Source organism: Aotus nancymaae, unplaced genomic scaffold (genome assembly GCF_030222135.1).
Source record: "Aotus nancymaae isolate 86718 unplaced genomic scaffold, 86718_ANA_hifiasm-v0.15.2.pri h1tg000011l, whole genome shotgun sequence".
In the NCBI taxonomy this organism is placed as follows: Eukaryota; Metazoa; Chordata; class Mammalia; order Primates; family Aotidae; genus Aotus; species Aotus nancymaae.
Genome location: NW_026988422.1, coordinates 2,960,074 through 2,982,307, shown reverse-complemented (window position 1 = coordinate 2,982,307; position 22,234 = coordinate 2,960,074). Strand labels below are relative to the sequence as shown.

Below are 22,234 nucleotides of genomic sequence, written 5' to 3'. Positions count from 1 at the left end.
GGTGGGCTCCGCCTAGTTCAAACTTCCCTGGGGCTTTGTTTACACTAGGAGGGGAAAACCACCTACTCAAGCCTCAGTAATGACCGACGCCCTTCCCCCACCAAGCAGGAGTGTTTCAGGTCGACTGCAGACTGCTGTGCTGGCAGCGAGGATTTTAAGCCAGTGGATCTTAGCTTGCTGGGCTCCATGGGGGTGGGATTCTGTGAGCTAGACCACTTGGCTCCCTGGCTTTAGCCCCCTTTCTAGGGGAGTGAACGGTTCTGTCTTGCTGGCGTTCCAGGCACCATTGAGGTATGAAAAAAAAAAAAAAGAAACTCCTGCTGCTAGCTCAGTGTCTGCCCACATGGCCACCCAGTTTTGTGCTTGAAACCCAGGGCACTTGAGGGAATCTCCTGGCCTGCGGGTTCCCAAGACTATGGGAAAAAAGTGTTCCCAAAACTCTGGGCTGCAATGCAGCGTTCCCCATGGCACAGTCCCTCATGGGCTTCCATTGGCTATGGGAGGGAGTTCTCTGACCTCTTGTGCTTACCGGGTAAGGTGATGCCCCACCCTGCTTTGGCTTGCCCTCCGTGGGCTGCACCTACTGTTTAACCAGTCCCAGTGATGTGAGCTGGGTACCTCAGTTGGATATGGGGAAATCACCCACCTTCTGCGTTGATTCTGGTCTGCGGGAGCTGCAGACCAGAGCTGTTCCTATTTGGCCATCTTGCCAGCCACCCTCTTACTTCAGTTTTGTATGTAACTCACGTGTCAGCTGCATGCAGTGTCATCAAAGTTTATAAGGTCACCTTTACTTTTAATATTCCAATTAGCTGGCATTAGCCCAATCCCTATGCAGTATAAAACCTACATCTGTGTTCCCCCAACTCCTCAGTGTCTCTGGGCATTGTTAGGGAACTTAAATATCTCTTAATCCTCCCCAGTTCTGAGTTTCTGCTGCTGAATTTTCAATGTCACATGCATCTTGACTCTTGTGGTGTTAACCTAATGCAATCAAAAATCACAGTCCTGTTTTTGATCTGTTCAAAGCACCTCTAACATAAGGAAGTTGATTCTATCAGACATTTGCTGATGGTATGAAGGTAATAGAGAAGACTTTATCTAAGCATGGCAGATGGCTTAAAAATTAGTTAGGTAGCCGGACGCAATGGCTCATGCCTGTAATCCCAGGACTTTGGGAGGCTGAGGAAGGTGGACCACGATGTTAGGAGTTCAAAACCAGCCTGACCAACATGGTGAAACCTCATCTTTACTAAAAATACAAAAAGTAGACAGGTGTGGTGGCATGTGCCTGTAGTCCCAGCTACTCGGAAGGCTGAAACAGAATTGCTTGAACCTGGGAGGCAGAGGTTGCAGTGAGCCATGATCCCATCACTGCACTCCAGCCTGGGTGACAGAGCGAGACTGCATCTCAAAAAAATTAGTTAGGCATAACCATTCTAAAATTCCTCTGCCACCCTCTCAAGGGCATATCTTACTGGCCAACATTTTTTCCCAGGACCCAGCCAGCTACGATACTGCTCAGGCCATAAAGCTGTCTTTCCAGACCATCTTCACATCTTTCCTCTACTCTCATTTTTCTGGATCCACCTATCCTTCTTTTAAGCTGCTCCCAGAAAACCAGAATGTAATTAATTCCACAATTTAGATCCCTGTCTCCCGTCTAAAATTTAGCTCCAACTCGACTTCTGTTTCCTCAATAGAGTCACTAAGGCACTTTTCCAAACATATGGTCACCTACCTGGGTACCCTCCTTTAACCAGCACAAAGGATTGGAAAGAGACTTTGAAACCACAGTCTTTTATTTACATGATTAAAATATTAGGGTTTGTCTTTCTCCTTGACCTGGAAGCAAAAAGGCAGTATTTTATCTTTTTCTTATGGCTCTATCTTTTTCTTAATATATAGAAAATATGGACTCTGTTTTTCTCACTTCAGACACATACACCGGCAGAATGGTTAAAAATTTTTAAATAGAATTATTTTACTACACATATAATGGTTAAGCATTCCTAAGATGAAAATCTGAAATCTGAAATGCTCCAGTCTGAAACCTTTTGAGCACCGACACGATGCTCCTAGGGGAAGTTTCCTCACTTGATCTCACATGATGGGTCACAGTCAAAACGCAGATGCACAACAGTTCATTCAGAGGGCCCAAGGGAAAAAACACTCTCACACTTCCCTTCAGTGTGATACACACGGATTGTCCACATGTGTGGCTGAGACAGTGTCCTCTTTGCTTTCTGATGGTTCAATATATACAAACTTTGTCTTATGCACAAAATTATTTAAAATGTTGTGTAAAATTACCTTCAGTCTATGTGTATGAGTTATATATGAAACACAGATGAGTTTTTGTATTGACTTGGGTTCCATTCCCAAGATACCTCATTATGTAAATGCAAATACTCCAAAATCTGAAAAAATTGGAAATCCAAACTGCTTCTCCTCCAAAGAATTTTAGATAAAGGATACTCAATCTTATATGTTTAGTTAAAGGCCTTCAGATGAAAGTGCTTTATTTCAAGATTGGGTAGAGACAAGATTGACTTGACTCTTGCCCAACTTACTTTCACATGCGGTATTTCTGAAGCTCTTGAACTTCCATTAACAAAGGAGAGCTATGCAGTCCCTTCTTCCTCACCCCCTATAGACCCTCCTATCCCTCACTACTAGGCAAGGAGCAGATTATTTTCTGATTACAGTCACAAAACAAATACCAGGATAAAGATGTGAAGACTTAGGAAATGTGCAGTGAAATCTGGCTGTGCAGTTTCCTTGTAGAAACTTCCCGTCTGTCAGCACATTTGTATGTTCTTCCTGTTCGATGAGCATCTTGGCAGTGGTCCCCTGTATTAGTTCCCTAGGGCTGCTGTAACAAAGTGCCACAAACTAGGTGCCTTATAACAACAGGAATTTATTCTCCACTGTTCTTGAGGCTAGAAGTCCAAAATCAAAACGTTGGCCAGGCCATGTTTCCTCTGAAAGATCTAGGGAAGAGTCTTTCCTTATCTTTTCCTGGTCTCTGGTGTTTTCCAGAAACCCTTGGCATCCCTGAGCTTATAGGTGTATCACTCTAATCTCTGCCTTTGTCTGTGGTCTTCCTTTTTATGTGCTTGTGTCTGTGTCCAAATTTCCCTCTTCTTAGAAGGACACTAGTCCTTGCCTTAGGGCTCATTCTAATCTAGTGTGGTGTCTTCTTAACTTGATTACATCTACAAATACTCTGTTTCAAAATAAGGTCACATTCTGAGGTTCTGGATGGACATGAGCTTTTGGGGACATGATTCAACTCAGTACTTCCTCCTTGTTACCACATGTGGCCAAAGGAGATCAACTTCAGTGATCCTCCAAACTCCAGGGGCACAGACTTGTGCAAAATTGCCTTCAATTTCCAGAGCAGCAAGAAGATCGTTGCTTTTCAAATCATTATGTATGTAGGTCCTTCCAATATTTGGAAAGGAAGAGACTATGCTATTTCTTTTTATTTCCTATAGCCTTCTAGTTAAACGTTATACTTTTTAATACAGATGAGTCTATGGATCATTTCCACCTATTTTCACTGTTTTCAATATCTGTGTCACCATTTGCCCAGTTGCCATTCACAGATTGCCATTGACCAGTGAAGAACATGTGGGTGCTGTGGCAGGATGGAAGGGTCATTCTGTGTCTTATGTCTTTTTTTGACTGATTACTGCCCGAGTTAGTTTTTAAAAATAGTCATTTTCGCTTGCCCTGTCAATGAAAACTTAAGTTACGAAGGTAAAAATATTTTGTTGGAAATGGCCTCAGGAGGTGCAGGGCTAACTTGTTTTCCTAATATTGACTTTCAAAGGCATGACTGTTGCTAGGCTGCTCTTACTGGGTGATGCCCATCCCTGAGGCTCCTACCCGTTCTTTTCTGGGCTCTCTCTCCCCAGTCGTGTTCTCGGTGTTGTGCGAGGCTTGTAGTGATGTATGTAGAGTGGAGGTCAACTGCGGCAGGTTATGGTTGGTGGAAATGAATGGTCTGTGAAAACTGTTTAATTTAGATCTACAACTACTATTGTGTTTAACTTAGATCTACAATCACATGGCACAGATTTGTATAGCTTCTACATGCTCCCTAGATAAAACACGTTAAGGATTAGATAGGTCATAGGCTTTTATGATTTGGCTCTGGGTTGCAGAATTATTTTTAATTTAATTTTTTTATTGTACTTTAGGTTCTGGGGTACATGTGCAGATCATGCAGGATTGTTGCATAGGCACATACATGGCAATGTGGTTTGTTGCCTCCCTCCTCCCGTCATCTATATCTGGCATTTCTCCCCATGTTATCCCACTGCAACCTCCCCATCCCCTGGCTGTGCCTCCCCTGCCCACCCCCAATAGGCCCTAGTATGTAATGCTCCCCTCCCTGTGTCCATGTGTTCTCATTGTTCAATACCCGCCTATGAGTGAGAACATACGGTGTTTGATTTTCTGTTCTGGTGTCAGTTTGCTGAGAATGATGATTTCCAGATTCATCCATGTCCCTACAAAGGACACAAACTCATCATTTTTTATGGCTGTATAGTATTCCACGGTGTATATGTGCCACATTTTCCCTGTCCAGTCTATCATCGATGGGCATTTGGGTTGGTTCCAGGTCTTTGCTATTGTACACATGGCTGCAATGAACATACATGTGCATGTGTCTTTATAATAGAATGATGTATAATCCTTTGGGTATATACCCAGTAATGGGATTGCTGTCTTCCACAATGGTTGAACTAATTTACACTCCAACAATGTAAAAGTGTTCCTATTTCTCCACGTCCTCTCTGGCATCTGTTGTCTCCAGATTTTTTAATGATCGCCATTCTAACTGGCATAAGATGGTATCTCAATGTGGTTTTGATTTGCGTTTCTCTAATGATCAGTGATGATGAGCATTTTTTCATGTATTTGTTGGCCTCATGTATGTCTTCTATTGAAAAGTGTCTGTTCATATCCTTTGCCCACTTTTGGATGGGTTTGTTTGTTTTTTTCTTGTAAATCTGTTTTAGTTCTTTGTAGATTCTGGGTATTAGCCCTTTGTCAGATGGGTAGATTGCAAAAATTTTTTCCCATTCTGTTGGTTGCCTGTTCACTCTGATGATAGTTTCTTTTGCTGTACAGAAGCTCTGGAGTTTAATTAGGTCCCATTTGTCTATTTTGGCTTTTGTTGCCAATGCTTTTGGTGTTTTAGTCATGAAGTCCTTGCATATGCCTATGTCCTGAATGGTTTTGCTTAGGTTTTCTTCTAGTGTTTTTATGGTATTAGGTCTTATGTTTAAGTCTTTAATCCATCTGGAGTTAATTTTAGTGTAAGGTGTCAGGAAGGGGTCCAGTTTCTGCTTTCTGTACATGGCTAGCCAGTTTTACCAACACCACTTATTAAATAGTGAATTCTTTCCCCATTGCTTGTTTTTGTGAGGTTTGTCAAAGATCAGATGGTTGTAGATGTGTGGCGTTGCCTCCGAGGCCTCTGTTCTGTTCCATTGGTCTATGTCTCTGTTTTGGTACCAGTACCATGCTGTTTGGATTACTGTAGGCTTGTAGTATAGTTTGAAGTCAGGTAGTGTGATGCCTCCAGCTTTGTTGTTTTTGCTTAGAATTGACTTGGCTATGGGGGCTCTCTTTTGGTTCTGTATGAAGTTTAAGGTGGTTTTTTCCAGTTCTGTGAAGAAGGTCATAGGTAGCTTGATGGGGATAGCATTGAATGTATAAATTGCTTTGGGCAGTATGGCCATTTTCACAATATTGATTCTTCCTAACCATGAGCATGGAATGTTTTTCCATCTGTTTGTGTCCTCTCTTATTTCCTTGATCAGTGGTTTGTAGTTCTCCTTGAAGAGATCCTTCACATCCCTTGTTAGTTGTATTCCTAGGTATTTTATTCTCTTTGTAGCAATTGTGAATGGGAGTTTGGTCGTGATTTGGCTCTCTGTTACTCTGTTATTGGTGTATAGGAATGCTTGTGATTTCTGCACATTGATTTTGTGTCCTGAGACTTTGCTGAAGTTGCTTATCAGTTTAAGGAGATTTTGGGCTGAGATGATAGAGTCTAAATATACAATCATGTCATCTGCAAATAGAGACAATTTGACTTCTTCCTTTCCTAATTGAATACCCTTTATTATTTTTTTCTTGCCTAATTGTTCTGGCTCGAACTTCCAATACTGTATTGAATAGTAGTGATGAGAGAGGGCATCCTTGCCTAGTGTCAGATTTCAAAGGGAATGCTTCCAGTTTTTGCCCATTCAGTATGATATTGGCTGTAGGTTTGTCGTAAATAGCTTTTATTATTTTGAGATACTTTCCATCAATACCTAGTTTATTGAGGGTTTTTAGCATAAAGGGCTGTTGAATTTTGTCAAAGCTCTCTGCATCTATTGAGATAATCATGCGATTTTTGGCTTTGGTTCTGTTTATGTGGTGGATTACGTTTATAGACTTGTGTATTTTCAACCAGCCTTGCATCCCCAGAATGAAGCCTACTTAATCGTGATGGATAAGCTTTTTGACATGCTGTTGTAATCGGTTTGTCAGTATTTTATTGAAGATTTTTGCATCTATGTCCATCATGGATACTGGCCTGAAGTTTTCTTTTCTTGTTGAGTCTCTGCCTGGTTTTGGTATCAGGATGAGGTTGGTCTCATAAAATGATTTGGGAAGGGATTCCATCTTTTTGGATTGTTTGGAATAGTTTCAGAAGGAATGGTACCAGCTCCTCTTTGTATGTCTGGTAGAATTCGGCTGTGAACCCATCTGGACCTGGACTATTTTTGGTTGGCAGGCTATTAATTGCTGCCTCAACTTTAGCCCTTGTTATTGGTCTATTCAGGGTTTCAACTTCTTCCTGGTTTAGGCTTGGGAGGGTGTTAGTGTCCAGGAATTTATCCATTTCTTCCAGGTTTACTGGTTTATGCACATAGAGTTATTTGTAGTAATATCTGATTATAGTTTGTATTTCTGTGGAATCGGTGGTGATGTCCCCTCTATCGTTTTTTATTGCATCTATTTGATTCTTCTCTCTTTTCTTTTTTATTAATCTGGCTAGCAGTCTGTCTATTTTGTTGATCTTTTCAAAAAACCAGCTCCTGGATTTATTGATTTTTTGTTTTTTTGTATCTCTGTCTCCTTCGGTTCTGTTCTAATCTTAGTTATTTCTTGTCTTCTGCTAGCTTTTCAGTTTTTTTGATCTTGCTCCTCTAGCTGTTTCAATTTTGACAATATGGTGTTAATTTTAGATCTTTCCTCACTTCTCATGTGGGCATTTATTGCTATAAATTTCCCTATAGACACTGCTTTAAATGAGTCCCAGAGATTCTAGTATGTTGTGTCTTTGTTCTGGTTGGTTTCAAATAACATCTTTATTTCTGCCTTCATTTCATTGTTTATCCAGTTGACATTCAGGAGCCAGTTGTTCAGTTTCCGTGAAGCTGTGCGGTTCTGAGTTAGTTTCTTAATTCTGAGTTCTAACTTGATTGCACTGTGGTCTGATAGACTGTTAATGATTTCCGTTCTTTTGCATTTGCTGAGGAGTGATTTACTTCCAATTATGTGGTCAATTCTGGAGTAGGTGCAATGTGGTGCTAAGAAAAATGTATATTCTGTGGATTTAGGGTGGAAAGTTCTATAGATGTCTATTAGATCTGCTTGCTCCAGATCTGAGTTCAAGTCCTAGATATCCTTGTTAATTTTCTGTCTCATTGATATGTCTAATATTGACAGTGGAGTGTTAAAGTCTCCCTCTATTATTATGTAGGAGTCTAAGTCTCTTTGTAGGTCATTAAGAACTTGCATTATGTATTTGGGTGCTCCTGTATTGGATGCGTATATATTTAGGATCATTAGCTCTTCTTGATGCATTGATCCTTTTAACATTATGTAATGCCCTTCTTTGTTTCTTTTCATCTTTGTTGTCTTAAATTCCATTTTACCAGAGACTAGGATTGCAACTCCTGCTTTTTTTTGCTCTTCATTTGCTTGATAAATCTTCTTCCATCCCTTTATTTTTAGCCTATGTGTGTCCTTGCATGTGAGATGGGTTTCCTGAATACAGCACACTGATGGGTCTTGACTTTTTATCCAGTTTGCCAGTCTGTGTCTTTTGATTGGGGTATTTAACCCATTTACATCTAGGGTTAATATTGTTATGTGTGAATTTGATCCTGCCATTTTGATGCTAGTTGGATGATTTGCCCGTTAGTTGACACATTTTTATCATTGTGTTGATGCTGTTTAACATTTGGTACATTTTTGGAGTGGCTGGTACTGGTTGTTTCTTTCCTTCTTTAGGGCTTCCTTCAGGAGCTCTTGTAAGGTGGGCCTGGTGGTGATGAAATCTCTCAGCAAGTGCTTGTCCATAAAGGATTTTCTTTCTCCTTTGCTTATGAAGCTTAGTTTGGTTGGACATGAAATTCTAGATTGAAAGTTCTTTTCTTTAAGGATGTTGAATATTGGCCCCCACTCTCTTCTGGCTTGTAGGGCTTCTGCCAAGAGATCTGCTGTGAGTCTGATGGGCTTCCCTTTGTGGGTAAACCTTTCTCTCCTTTCTCTCTGGCTGCCCTTAGCATTTTTTCCTTCATTTCAACCCTGGTGAATCTGACGATTATGTGCCTTGGGGTTGCTCTTCTTGAGGAATATCTTTGTGGTGTTCTCTGTATTTCCTGGACTTGAATATTGGCCTGCCTTGCTAGGTTGGGGAAGTTCTCCTGGATAATATCCTGAAGAGTGTTTTCCAGCTTGGATTCATTCTCTCCATCACATTCAGGTACACCTGTCAAACGTAGATTAGGTCTTTTCACATAATCCCATATTTCTTGGAGGCTTTATTTATTTCTTTTCACTCTTTTTTCTCTAATCTTGCCTTCTTGTTTTATTTCATTGAGTTGATCTTCAATCTCTGATATCCTTTCTTCTGTTTGGTTGATTCAGCTTTTGAAACTTATATATGCTTCATGAAGTTCTCCTGTGTTTTCCAGCTCCATCAGGTCATTTATATTCTTCTCTAGTATGTTTATTCTTGTTAGCATTTGTCTAACCTTTTTTCAAGGTTCTTAGTTTCTTTGCATTGGGTTAGCATGTGTTCATTTAGCTCTGAGAAGTTTGTTATTACCTACCTTCTGAAGCTTGTTTCTGCTAATTCATCAGATTCATTCTCCATCCATCTTTGATCCCTAGCTGGTGAGGAGTTGTGATCCCTTGGAGGAGGAGGAGTGGCGTTCTGGTTTTTGGTATTTTCATCCTTTCTGTGCTGGTTTCTTCCCATCTTCGTGGCTTTATCTACGTGTGGTCTTTGTAGGTTGGTGACTTTCGGATGGGATCTCTGAGTAGATGTTCTTTTTGCTCATGATGAAGTTATTTATTTCTGTTTCTTAGTTTTCCGGCCCCTCTGCTGTAGGACTGCTGGAGTTCCACTCCAGACCCTGCTTGCCTGGGGATCACCTGTGGCAGCTGCAGAACAGTAAGGGTTGCTGCTGTTTTCTTCTTCTGTTATCTTCATCCCAGAAGGGTACCCACCAGATGTCAGCCTGAGCTGTCCTTTATGAGGTGTCTCTTTGGGTATACGGGGATCGGGGATCTGCTTGAGGAGACAGTCTGTCCTTTATAGGAGCTCAAGTGCTGGGCTGGGAGCTCCATTGTTCATTCAGAGCTGCTGGGCAGGTACATTTAGGTCTTCTGCAGCGGAACTCATAACCGCCTGTTTTCCCAGGTGCTCTGTTCCTCTGCATTGTTCTTTCTGGGAACTGCATTCCGTAGCTCTTCCTATTTGGCCATCTTGGATCCTCCTGCAGAAAAATTTGACAAAAGCTTATCAATCTTAGGATGAATGAGAATTTGTTTGTATGGTATTGGTGGCAATGGTGTACTTTAATGGTTTTGGCAGGGAGTTGTCCCATCTACTTTGGGGAAGACCTTTAATGAGGGTCTTTGTATACACCAATTTCTGTGCTTTGTCTTTTCTTGCATTATTTTTTGTTTAATGTTTTAGGTGATGAAGCCAACCCTTGCAAGTTTCAGGCCTGTAATGAATTTTCTGAATGTCTAGTCAACCCCTGGAGTGGGGAAGCAAAGTGCAGATGCTTCCCTGGATACCTGAGTGTGGAAGAACGGCCCTGTCAGAGTCTCTGTGACCTACAGCCTGACTTCTGCTTGAATGATGGAAAGTGTGACATTATGCCTGGACACGGGGCCATTTGTAGGTATGTTGTAGTTACAGATTTTGTCTTTAAAGGTGATAGATATTTTCTCTAAATAAAAGGGGACTTCACCTATAATTTTAGGATACTTATTATAGTATGCATTACAGAAGTTGTATCTAGGCAACAGAGGGGAGCCATCTAACTGTCATGTGAGGATGAGTCATTTAACAGGCCTGAATTTCAATTGGATGTTTTATGCTTATTAAGGAACTGTTAAAAAAAATTGTCTAAATATGTCCTACTGGCCAGGCGTGGTGGCTCACACCTATAATCCCAGCAGTCTGTGAGGCCGAGGTGTGTGGATCATCTGAGGTCAGGAGTCTGAGACCAGTCTGGCCAACATGGTAAAACTCCAACTCTACTAAAAATGCAAAAATTAGCTGGGTGTGGTGGTGGGCACCTGTTATCCCAGCTACTTGGGAGGCTGAGGCAGGAGAATCACTTGAACCTGGAAGGTGGAGGTTACAGTGAGTCAGGATCTCCCACAGCAATCCAGCCTGGGTGACACTAGTGAAACTCTACCTCAAAAAAAAAAAAGTCCTGCTGAGAGTACTTGGAGCAGATGGAGATCTTTGCATTATAGTTTTTGATGGTGATAATAAGGAAACTGGTGTTCAAATGAGGTTTAGGCATAAGATGAACACTTTCCTCTATATCTGAAAGTGAAAATGAGTTTTATTGTTATACTTGAATTATATATTTAAAGGTTTTGGGCCCCTCTTATTCCTACTTAGTATTTCAAAGATAAAGAAAAGCAAGTATTTAACATTTTCGAAGTGGTGACAAAAATGTTTTTCTTTAAGTACATCAGAGATCCGTTTTCTAAAGGTAGGACCAATGAGAAGATGAGCAGATTTAGTTAGCCTGACTGTCCTCTGCCCACGCCCCTTAAACAAAGTCAAACTTTGCAACTTCCCAGCCACACACACAACCAAAGCTGCGTGGTTGAAGAGGAGAGAATGCTGGGAATGAGGAGGAGAAGCAGAAACTAGAGGACAGTTTGCAAGGTCAAGATGGGCAAATGCTGGCGCAGGAGCAGAAACAGGAAATAAGTAGAAATCATCCAGACTCTTCCATATGAAGAAGTGTAAAGTTTACAAGGAGAAAAACAGTCTCTTCATGTCCGGAGAAATGAATATTATTTAGAAAAGCAGTGATTTCCTTTCCCTGTGGCCCTAGGATTTGAAGGATATCTTTGGGGCACTGAGAGGACATGGGGAGTCTGGAGGCCTGGTTTCTAGACCCGGTTCTGTAGCAGACTAATCCCAGGCACTTTCCTTCCTAGGCCTGCCTTTTGGTTATCCATAGATAAGGAGGTTAAGTAGAATGATTTCCTTAAATCTATTTAGCATTTTATTCAGCTATTCTCAAACAGTCATTGTGGACATACTAGGTCTGTGCTGGGCTTTACGCACTGCCTTAAACCGTATGATCTTTTAACCTGTCTATTCAACTCTTTATGAAGCTTCACGTGGTCAGCATTTGTTTCTCTACTTTCCCCAGTTTCTCAGAAGGTTCTGCTGTTAATTGTCGGCGTGAACAGAGTGATTCAGATATTGGATTTGGTGACTGTTGGTTGCAGGTGCCGGGTCGGTGAGAACTGGTGGTACCGAGGTGAGCACTGTGAGGAGTTTGTGTCTGAGCCCGTGGTCATAGGCATCACCATCGCCTCTGTGGTTGGACTTCTTGTCATCTTTTCTGCTGTCACGTACTTCTTCATCAGGATTCTTCAAGCACACCGTGACAGGAGTGAAAGAGAGAGGCCCTTCAGGTACATAAGGAGAAGAGCTGTCTGCTGGACTATATTGCTGCATTTACATATTTATTTAATACTTACCAGGTCCCAAATATTGGACAAGGAGCTGGGAGGGTGGAAGAGGGCTATGAATTTGAGTAAACAGATGACCCTTGTCCTCAAAGGGGTGTCACATTGAAGAAAAATAGAAGCAGCACTAAGAATAAGATGCTAAGGAGCCTAGATGAGGTATAAGTTAGTTTTGTCTGGGGAAAAAGTCTCAAACAGTTTTAATGATGGCTGTGGTAGTTTGCTGGAGAGAAAGAGCAGACATTTGTTACTTTTGGGCTGGGATGCTTTCTAGCTGGTTGAATGAGCAGGAGCAAAGTCAGGGAGGCATGTATGAACTTCAAGGTGCTTGGAAGGAAAGGCATGGTTGAGTGTGGACAGAATGCCTATTTCAAGGTCAGGGAGAGTTTGGAGAAGCAATGATGGAGATGAGACAGAAGAAGTGAATTTTCCTTCAGGGAAGACCAGATCTGTTACAGCTTTCTCCTCTTTGGCTCTTATGAGTGGTAATTAGCCAGATTTTAAATCTAGGTAAGGGTCTGTCAAGAAATGAAATCTCATTCTCTGTCGAGTTGAGTGTGGCTTCGTTGATGGGGAAATAAAAGCTAGTCCATTTGCTAGACTACGGATTCAAGGAGCATTATCACACATTATACTTTGCTTTGGTCCGTCTAAAGTCTGCAAGAGCTACGACTTGAGGTCTAGTTTACCTTCCCTCACCGTCTGACGTAGCTAGGAGCACCTGGGACACACCTCCATCATTGTTATTACACTTTTTACTGTATCTGACTTTTCATTAGACTGTAATCTCATTCAGGGCAGAGATAACAGATTATTTGTATCACCAGCATGTATAACGGTCCTATGCACATAATCAAGGCTTAGTAAATATGTGTAGCCCTGAGCTGAATGTAATTGAGGCCCTGCTTTCCCTAGACCCTAATATTTGTATTTCAGTCAGATTTGCTGTGTGACTACATGCTGATTTCGATGTATAACTCTGGGAATGAAGAAGCTATAGTTTATGAAATACTATCTACTGGCAGACATAGTTCCCAACATTTATAATGCCAGGCACTATGGCAAATAAGATGAATGGGACAAGGAGCAAGTCCACGGGGCACTCGAGGAAATCATGATAACACCTGACAATTTTTGAAATTGATCTGGATATTTTTCACAGTTACCTCCTGCCATTTGTGTGAAGTTCACCTAGTTTTCTTTCCCAACAGAAATCTCGTCCCAGGTAAATTCTTTTCCAAATAGTTGAGCATCCAAACGAGAGCCTGAATCGGTCATATCTTTCTTTTAGTGGCTCCAGCAGGCAGCCTGACAGCCTCTCATCCATTGAGAGTGCTGTGAAGTACAACCCGGTGTACGAAAGTCACAGGGCTGGATGTGAGCAGTATGAGAGACCCTATCCTCAGCATCCTTTCTACAGCTCTGCTAGTGGAGAAATGATTGCTGGTCTGAGCAGAGAAGAAATCAGACAGATGTGTGAGAGCAGTGAGCTTTCCAGAGAGGTGGGAAACTTTGCATTTCTGTTGCCGTAGGCTGATGTGTGTGTGTGGGTGTGTGGGGGGGTGTGGGGGTATGTGTATGGGTGTATGCATGCATGCACACGGCTTTAAGAAAGTATAAAAAACATTTAGTAATTGCTTTTTACCTCATGTCTCCCAGTCAGTAAGATATGCACAGAGTATTCAATTCTGAGCGGTACCTTATTTCCCGCCCAATGGTGCTTTTTTTTTTGTTTAATTATTAATTGATACTGTCTCCTTCCTCCCTTTCTTCCTTAGAAATATGTCTGATTTAGAGCAGGACATGTAATATCCAGAGTAGTATATGTAGATTCTTCCATTTCTCTGAAAGTGCATTCTTTCTTATAGCACACTTGTGAATAGCCCAGAATGTAACAATTCTTTATGAAAATTAGAACTCCTTTTAAAAGGCTGTTGGGGTTTTTCTAACATTGTGTGTGGCCTACTTTTTCTTTTTTGTTTAAGGAAATTCAAGAGAGAATGAGAGTTTTGGAGCTGTATGCCAGTGATCCTGAGTTTGCAGCTTTCGTGAGAGAGCAACAACTGTAAGCTTTTGAAACAGCCCTCCACCCCAACCTGCAGACTTAACAGGTGCCTGAGGTTAACGTCACACCTCAGTGAGCACCTAATTTCCTGTCCATGTGACAGGAGTCTTGGTGATAATTGTTTTGTGGAATATCTCAAAACTGACATTTCCAGCAAAATCCCATGTTACAGGAAATAGCAGTAAGACTGCCTGTAAAACACAGATAACCAACATTCGTTGAGTTCTTCACAGTTTATGCATGTCTGTACAGATGATCTCATATATTCCTTACAATGGCGTTGTAAGTTGGGTGTTTCTCATTTGAGGAAAGGAAATCTTGGAGACATGAAGGGACTTAATTAAGATGACAGTGACAGCCAGTGGCAGAGAAGATTTAAAACTAAGATACTGTCTGTTTTGGACTAGAGATGCCTGGACTATGTGACATTTTCTCCCTTGTTATCATAGATCTCACCAGTGATCCGATCCCATAAAATATTTTTTATAGATAGTTCCTATGAAGAACATTTGAGTAGCCATAAGTCCTCATATATTTCAACATATTCTTTTTCTTTTTTTACTTTTTAAAAAATTATTTATTAAAAAATAATTTTTTTTTGAGACAGAGTCTCGCTCTGTCGCCAGGTGCCAGGCTGGAGTGCAGTGGCGCGATCTCGGCTCACTGCAACCTCCGCCTCCCGGGTTCAAGCAATTCTCCTGCCTCAGCCTCCCGAGTAGCTGGGACTACAGGCGCGCACCACCACGCCCAGCTAATTTTTTTGTATTTTTAGTAGAGACAGGGTTTCACCATGTTGGCCAGGATACTCTCAATGTCTTGACCCCATGATCCACCTGCCTCGGCCTCCCAAAGTGCTGGGATTACAGGCGTGAGCCACCACACCCGGCCCCAACATATTCTTTCGTCTCCATCTCTGTAGATACTTTTCAGTATGCTTTGAATTACAGATCTCATTAAACTGAATCTCTTGCCTCTATCAAGTTTATCTTGATTTTCCCATTTGCTTTTCTCAGGATGCATTTTGGGCAAATGTCTGTAATTTTTTCTTTTTTGTTCTCAGGATTCATTACTAGACATAGGTTACAAAATAAACTACCTTGAAAAGAGAACGTCATGGGCATTAGTTGAGTGTGTCGGGTAGGATTACGGTTTGGTATTGATATTTGGTCCTACTGCTGCCTTCAAGGAAGTGTTTGCTCATGGAGGGCCAGCCCAGGTATCTTCACTTGGCTTTTAGAAGAGAAGAATCAGAGCAATTCACCCATGCTTATAAAAGAATTGATGAAGGGTCAGGATTGCACCCTTGGCCCTGTGTGGAACTCCTGCCCCTTTGCTCAGAGTTCTTTTTCTCTGATCGGTGGCTCCTTTGCTTGTGGTTTCTCTCTAAGAGAAGGGACAAATTGATACCTGAGGAAACGGAGAAAGATGCTTTTCTAATGCCATGTGCACAGTAGAGATACCTCTAAAAATCTCTGAACATCTGACTTGGCTTCCGGGGCTGCTGCCAGTCTTGCTGAATGCAGCCAGAGCAGCAGCATCAGGCATTGGCCTTTTAAACCAGAGAATCCGTTCATCTCTGCATCTTCAGCCAGCAGATGGCCCATGGCTCCATTTCAGTAGTATCCAGCAGAAAGAACATGAATGTTTTTGTCTTTCCTAAGACCCTTTAGAAGCCTCTCAAAGCTACCTGCCTGAATATGTTCACCGAATTAAAAATACAGCGTTTCTAGGCTAAGACATCGAAAGGAAGGATTCAGGAGAGCCTTAAAGGAATAGGCAGATTGACAGTGTATTTCTGTTTCTTATGGTGCACTGTCAAACGTTAAAATGTACAAAAAAGATCTACAAAACAAGGAAGATTTGAACTAGAAGACCCTGTGAAACAAAAGGGAGTCCACACAGACTCTGTAGCCTTGGGAGGTTCATAGAAGGAAGATGACCTCGAAAAGATGTTAGGCACACAATCCATACAGCATTTTTAGTTTTTACTTCGTTTCAGAGTTTTCATCTATTAGGTAGCCCAAAAAACGTTCTTAGATTTGATTCAGTTAGTTAAAGCATTACATGGTCACTGTAGACCGGATTAAAAAATTTTTAGCATAGCACAGAGCAACTTTCCTTCAAATAAATAAAACATGAAAAGTATTCATGATTTTAGGAATATAGCTTAGCGATATATGACAATAATTGCATTCTTTGTTTTTTGTTTTTTTAAACTGAATTGCTCTTTGTTTTCTTTATGGCAGGGAAGAGCTTTAACCAAACTCCTGTTCTGAAACTGATTCCAAGGCTGGAGAAGATGGAGATTACTTGTTACTTATGTCATATAATTAGCCTGGATTTTGAACACTGTTGGAAGAACAGTTTTCTATTAAAAAAAAATGTAGGGCACACTGTTTTTTTTTTTCAGCGTAAGTTTTCAAAATGTAGTAAGAGATGTTACCATTTTTATTTCTATAACGACTGCAAGCTGTGTTTAAAGAAGTTGAAGACTACATAAACTCTGGAAAGTATTCTATAAGAAAACGCTGGACCTGGGAGTTAGGGCTGCAGTTGCTGTCTGCTTCTGAATCATTGAGGGTGTCTCCTGAGAACTGTGCCTCGAGTTTCTCAATAGGAAAATAAGGTGAGATTCTTACATGGAGAAGTCAGGCTTAGTAAGGGAATGTTTTGAAGTATATTTGTTATCGTTGGGTAGAATGGGGAAACCTTTGAAGTAGTCTTAATGTATGCATAGTTCATAGTCAGGCATTCATCTAAATAAAATATTTTCTTTCTTTTTTTTGATCAAACTGCTAAAGAAAAAGCAACCTTTTTTTTGCTGCAGGATAGAATTAGGGTTGTATTTTATGTTTCTATCAGTGTTTTGCATTTCCTGAGCTTATTCATCAGGACCACATTGTTATGTTAACTATGTTAATATCTTTTTTTTTTTTTTTTTTAGTTTTCAGGAACAATGCATATATGTAAAGTTTAGAAGATTCCCATTAATCTAAAGACAAATTTAATCACATGGGCAGGGAGGGAGGGAGTGTGAGTCAAGGCCCCAGTGTTGAGGAGATATTTTGTTTCTTGATTGCTGGACTGAGGTTCCCTGATTGCTTCTGAGATCTAAAGATGTCTTGGGCAAATCCTGTCTCTCCTCTAGTTCCTGGTATATTAATTTGGAAAACAGCACTTAACTACCTCACATAACATAGATTAGCTCATTTTCATTGCTTCTCCTTTGTGTTTAAATTAACTCCTGCTTATACAAAACAGGGCAAGGCTTTTATTGCAATTAAAATATTTTAAAAACTGTACGGATAGGAAGTCCATACTTTATGCAAATTTTGACAGAAAAATGGAAGTTTTCTTCTTTCTCCTTAGTGTTTTTTTTTTTTCAACGGGCTGCTGTGGAGGGGGAGAGGAGGAGGCCAAATCATCATCATTATGATATTAAATTGCATATGCAATAGGTTATTATTAATGCAGATACTTTATGTTAGATGTCTTCATGTTTGCCAAAAACAATTCTGAACATTTTGATTTATTTCTAACAAGATATAAATAACCAGTATAAACTGACCATAAGATAAAATACTTGGTTCACTTTTTTTTCTCAACTTGATGACTGCCAATTCTACTCGTTATGAGGACACCGGAAGCTAACCACCTGGGCTTGGGGCATGCCACAGGAAAGCTAATGAAAGCCTTGAAAATGGCCAGGTATTTTGCAAAGTATGTATGTGTAACAGGTTGTGTTTGTGTGTGTGTGTTTGTGTGTGTTTGTGTGTGCGTGTGTGTGTGTGTTTGTGTATGCACGCACATGTGCGCCCGCACCATGGTGGCTTCCTTATCCTAGTATTTCCTTTTGTTCCCTACTCACATAATGGATCCCCTAACAGTTCAGCATAGGTATAAGCCCCTGCTGGGACACTTTCCACTGGGCCCATTTGGGAAGTAATTGATAATTATCTTTAAGATATTATAAGTGTTAATGATATTTGTCACTACTAAATGCTTAATTTTATTATAAAACTTCCAAAGTTTTCTGCTTAAGATTGTAAACTGTTTCCTAAACCATGTGTTAGATGAAAATGTATTTTAGCACAAATTAACCTTAGACTGCAACTCCTTGAATGTGTGCTTGCTGGAAGAATTCTAGACGGACACAAATCCCTCTAGGGCAGGTCGCCACGTGGAACACTTAGGAGAAGCACAGACTGAGCCAAAGGAGGACTGTTGTTTTCCACAGGCTAAGCAGCGAAGTGGGAATTCGGGAATTCTGACACGGGTCGCCATCTCTGATTTCCTTTTGCATGATCTTTTCATGCAAGAGCAAAACACTTAGCTCTTCATCAGTGTCTGCTCCACACCAGTGAAATGGAAGAGTGAAGGAACCCCTCAACTATCAGGGAAATAACAGGAAGCCTCAGTTAAGGAATACAACGTTTGTCTTACCTTTGCTATAGCTGAACCGCTGTCGAAAGCTTGAAGAACAGTTTCCCCAGCAGAGATCCACTCATACAAAGCAAAGCACTGAAGGAGCTATCAGTTTGATGAAAAAAACTCCCCCTAAAGAGCTGCTTTCCAAAAGGCCTCCCTTAAAGGGGTTTTAATGGCATGTTGTCATTTAAAAGTCTTAGGCTAAACTCTCATTTACTCCGCACAATTGAGGAATGAAATTTTCTGAGTACTAGTACGTTCTTGTTAACCTGGCAATGTAATATTCAGTAAGACTATCAACTTATTTGAAAACAATAAAATGCAGTAAGCAATAAAAGTGCATGGTAAACAACCATTTAAAAAATGTGTAAGATACTGTGGTGTTTTACAGATGTAGCCTTTATAATTGAATTACATATACTATCTGTTTATGGGTTGTGGATAAAGGGGAATTTATTTGATAAATAGGGCTCCATTTTCACCAGTGCAATGGTTTAAGGGTACTTGTTCACATTTGTGTGATCTGAAGTCCCATTTACTTTATTATTATTATTATTTGTTGAGATGGAGTCTTGCTCTGTTGCCCAGGCTTGAGTGCAATGGGGTGATCTCAGCTCACTGCAACCTCTGCTTTCCAGGTTTAAGTGATTCTTGTGCCTCAGCTTCCTGAGTAGCTGGGATTACAGGCACCTACCACCATGCCTGGCTAATCTTTACATTTTTAGTAGAGATGGGGGTTTCACCATCACCATGGTGGCCAGCCTGGTCTTGAACTCCAGATCTCAGGTGATCCCCTGTCTTGGCCTCCCAAAGTGCTGGGATTACAGGCATGAGTCATTGCACCAGGCCCCATTTACTTTATATAATAAAACAAGTGCAGGCTTTCCTTCTGTTTTTTCTTCTACATTATCTAGTCACCGTGGGTGGGCTCCTCCCCACTTTCTCTTTTTTCTTTTTTTCTCTCTTTTTTTGGTCACGGTAAATTGTAATGTGGTTGAACAACTCTGACTTAATATTACCTCTAACAAAAAGATAGAAACTGCACAAGTATTCTTTGTAGACTCTAAAAGCAGGTTGGCTGAAGTATGGTACCTGAACATTCATTTGTATGCTTTTATTATTATTATTATTTTTGTAAATTTGACTTCCGTTTTATGATTTTTTGGTATCTTTATGTTATTTCTGTTTTCAACAGTGGGAACTTTGACATCTTTCTGTCCTGAATTGAATGTTCATTTTGCAAGGGGAAGAAAAGACAACATATTTATTCCATAATGAAAGAGCTAATGTAGAATAACTATTAAATTGAGGTGTTTTAGCAGAAACAAACAAACCAAAAAAACAACAACAACCCAAATGGGTTGTTGTTATTTTTTTCTAAAATATTTCTAACGATTCCCAGTAGGAATGGGTGGGGCCAGCCTTCCTCATTTACAGTCCAGCTGCCGTGAGTCAAGAGCCTAGCTTATTCTATTCCCAATTGTGTAATAAATGCAGAAAAAAATGATGTGAAGGTCACACTCCTCAAATCCATTGCATTGTATTTCACAAAGGCTATCCCGGCAGAAGGTGGGAGAGTACCATGACGTAAAGAAATGTCTGGAAATTTCCCGAGTCATGCATTTTGTAAAACCTTACACTACTCCTAGGAGTTAATAAGAGACAGGTTAAATCACTCTCCTCAGGAAAGTAAGACTGGTTGAAAACACTGCCCTCAGCCCACACAGTTAAGCTACAGCCTAGGTTAAATGATTCCTCATCCTTGTGTTTTTTTCTCATATTTAATTACTTCTTTAAAGATTAAGACTATATATAGAAAAAATAATTCTGGTGTCAGAGAATACAGGTATATAGTTTTTCATATATCAGGACTATGTGATGATACTTAAGCAATAGTGTACATACCATAATATATGTTTAATATGGAGTATGGATAATAAAGGACTTTTCTTTTTCATCTTGTTTATAATGAAATTTTATCCAGAGTTTGGATCAAATAAATTCATGTTAACTGTACTATTTTACTGAAATGTTCCAGTCTTAATATTGAATCATTAGAAATAAAAATTTAAAGTAGTTATGAATAAATAAGGATCTTTTCCTATGTATAAAACTGTACTATTTTCATTAGAAATAAACATCACTTTCAAGAACCTGTCTATATTTGATTTTGCCAATTAGAAGGAAAATTGTAGATCTTAGCAACAGTTGAATTATAATGACCCTTTAAAGATGCATACTATGTGAGCATTGTGTGAAGATGAAAATCATTCTTTGGTTTATCTCCGTGAACTGAAGATTAGTAGAAGTGAAGATGAATTTGGACCCTAAGTGTTACCTCAAATTTTGTTGTATTTAATGATGGTGAGTTGTTATCTGGTCTTTCTTAAACTTTACTCTTTTAAACTGTTAGACACTTTCTTTTTTTTTTTTGTCATCTGCTTAAGGCAGGGATGGAAAGAAAACTGTTGAAGCTGATTAAAGAAAGATTAGACTGTAATCCCAGCACCTTGGGAGGCCGAGGCGGGTGGATCACGAGGTCAAGAGATCGAGACCATCCCGGTCAACATGGTGAAACCCCGTCTCTACTAAAAGTACAAAAAGTTAGCTGGGCATGGTGGCGCGTGCCTCCCAGCTACTCAGGAGGCTGAGGCAGGAGAATTGCCTGAACCCAGGAGGTAGAGATTGCAGTGAGCCGAGGTTGCGCCATTGCACTCCAGCCTGGGTAACAAGAACGAAACTCCATCTCAAAAAACAAACAAACAAACAAAAAGATTAGATGGTATAGCTTGCACCAGCTGTCTGTAGGGAGAGGAGAAATGGGTGACCTGTCTGAAGTGAAGAGAGAAGACATGAATATGGTGGCAACAGTCTAAAGCGACCTTGCGTGGGAGGGGCAGGAGGAAGATCAGCTTCCCATCATCTAAGCAGGTGAGTCCCCAATGCATTGGCATCAGAAACCTCAGTTTTCAGTTTTTTTCCTTCCTACCTTTGCATGATGCCTTCTGGCAACAGGGCATGAAGAAATCATAAATCAGTCTTAGAAAATAGGAGGGTGGTCTTAATTTGACTCCAAAAACCCTATTATAAAAACAAAAAAGTAGGGGAAATAAATAAGGATCTGTTGATTGATATAAGTGACCTGGTTTTAGGAGAAGCAGTGAGTAATAACCCTGCTTTTAAGAAGTCAGGTCTGGACAAGCCCTAGCCACTTTTAGCTCATGCCCTCACAATGCTGGTCCACTTTCTAGTCCCTCTGAATTTATGTCTCATGTGAGCTAGCCCTTATGGGCTGTCCTTCATGAGCTAACCTTGAAATTATCTTCTCACCAAAACTCACATATTTTGTCCCCCCTAACACCCTCCTGTTTCTAAGAACAAATGAATCCATGCTAATATAATAACAAATGTTCCAAAATCAGTCTTTTCCAAGTAACACCAACATTGTGTGTGGGCTTTTGGGAAACACTTCATTATCTCAGATTAATAACTCTCATTGTCAACATTGCACACACCATGGCTGGTTTGGGGAAGAGTGTGCGTATTTTCATCGGGTGGACCTTTCAATGAGCCTCAAAACATTACTCATTCATGCCTTTTTCTGTACACATATATGCTTCCATTCTGTTATTCACTAAAGCTGTATTACAATTTTTTATTCATGTCATTAACTTCCCACTAAACTGAGTTTTTTGACAT

The 22,234-nt window shown here is 40.4% G+C and overlaps 1 protein-coding gene across 3 annotated transcripts in view; it reads left to right on the top strand.

Moving 5' to 3' along the window:
• Positions 1–20,688, top strand: part of IMPG2 (interphotoreceptor matrix proteoglycan 2) — a 112,099-nt gene extending 91,411 nt beyond the window's left edge. Inside the window, exons 15-20 of one of the 3 annotated variants that reach the window (XR_001111428.2) lie at positions 10,007–10,217; positions 11,800–11,988; positions 13,334–13,544; positions 14,028–14,107; positions 16,354–17,815; positions 18,345–20,688. Coding sequence is in view for 1 of the 3 variants with exons in the window: in XM_012476828.2 (XP_012332251.2) it covers positions 10,007–10,217; positions 11,800–11,988; positions 13,334–13,544; positions 14,028–14,107; positions 16,354–16,366 (704 nt within the window). In the remaining 2 variants the exon portion in view is untranslated. Of the gene's footprint in view, positions 1–10,006; positions 10,218–11,799; positions 11,989–13,333; positions 13,545–14,027; positions 14,108–16,353 lie in introns of all 3 variants that reach the window. The other 2 variants (XR_001111429.2, XM_012476828.2) reach the window with 2 other exon arrangements.
• Positions 20,689–22,234: the final 1,546 nt, after the last annotated feature.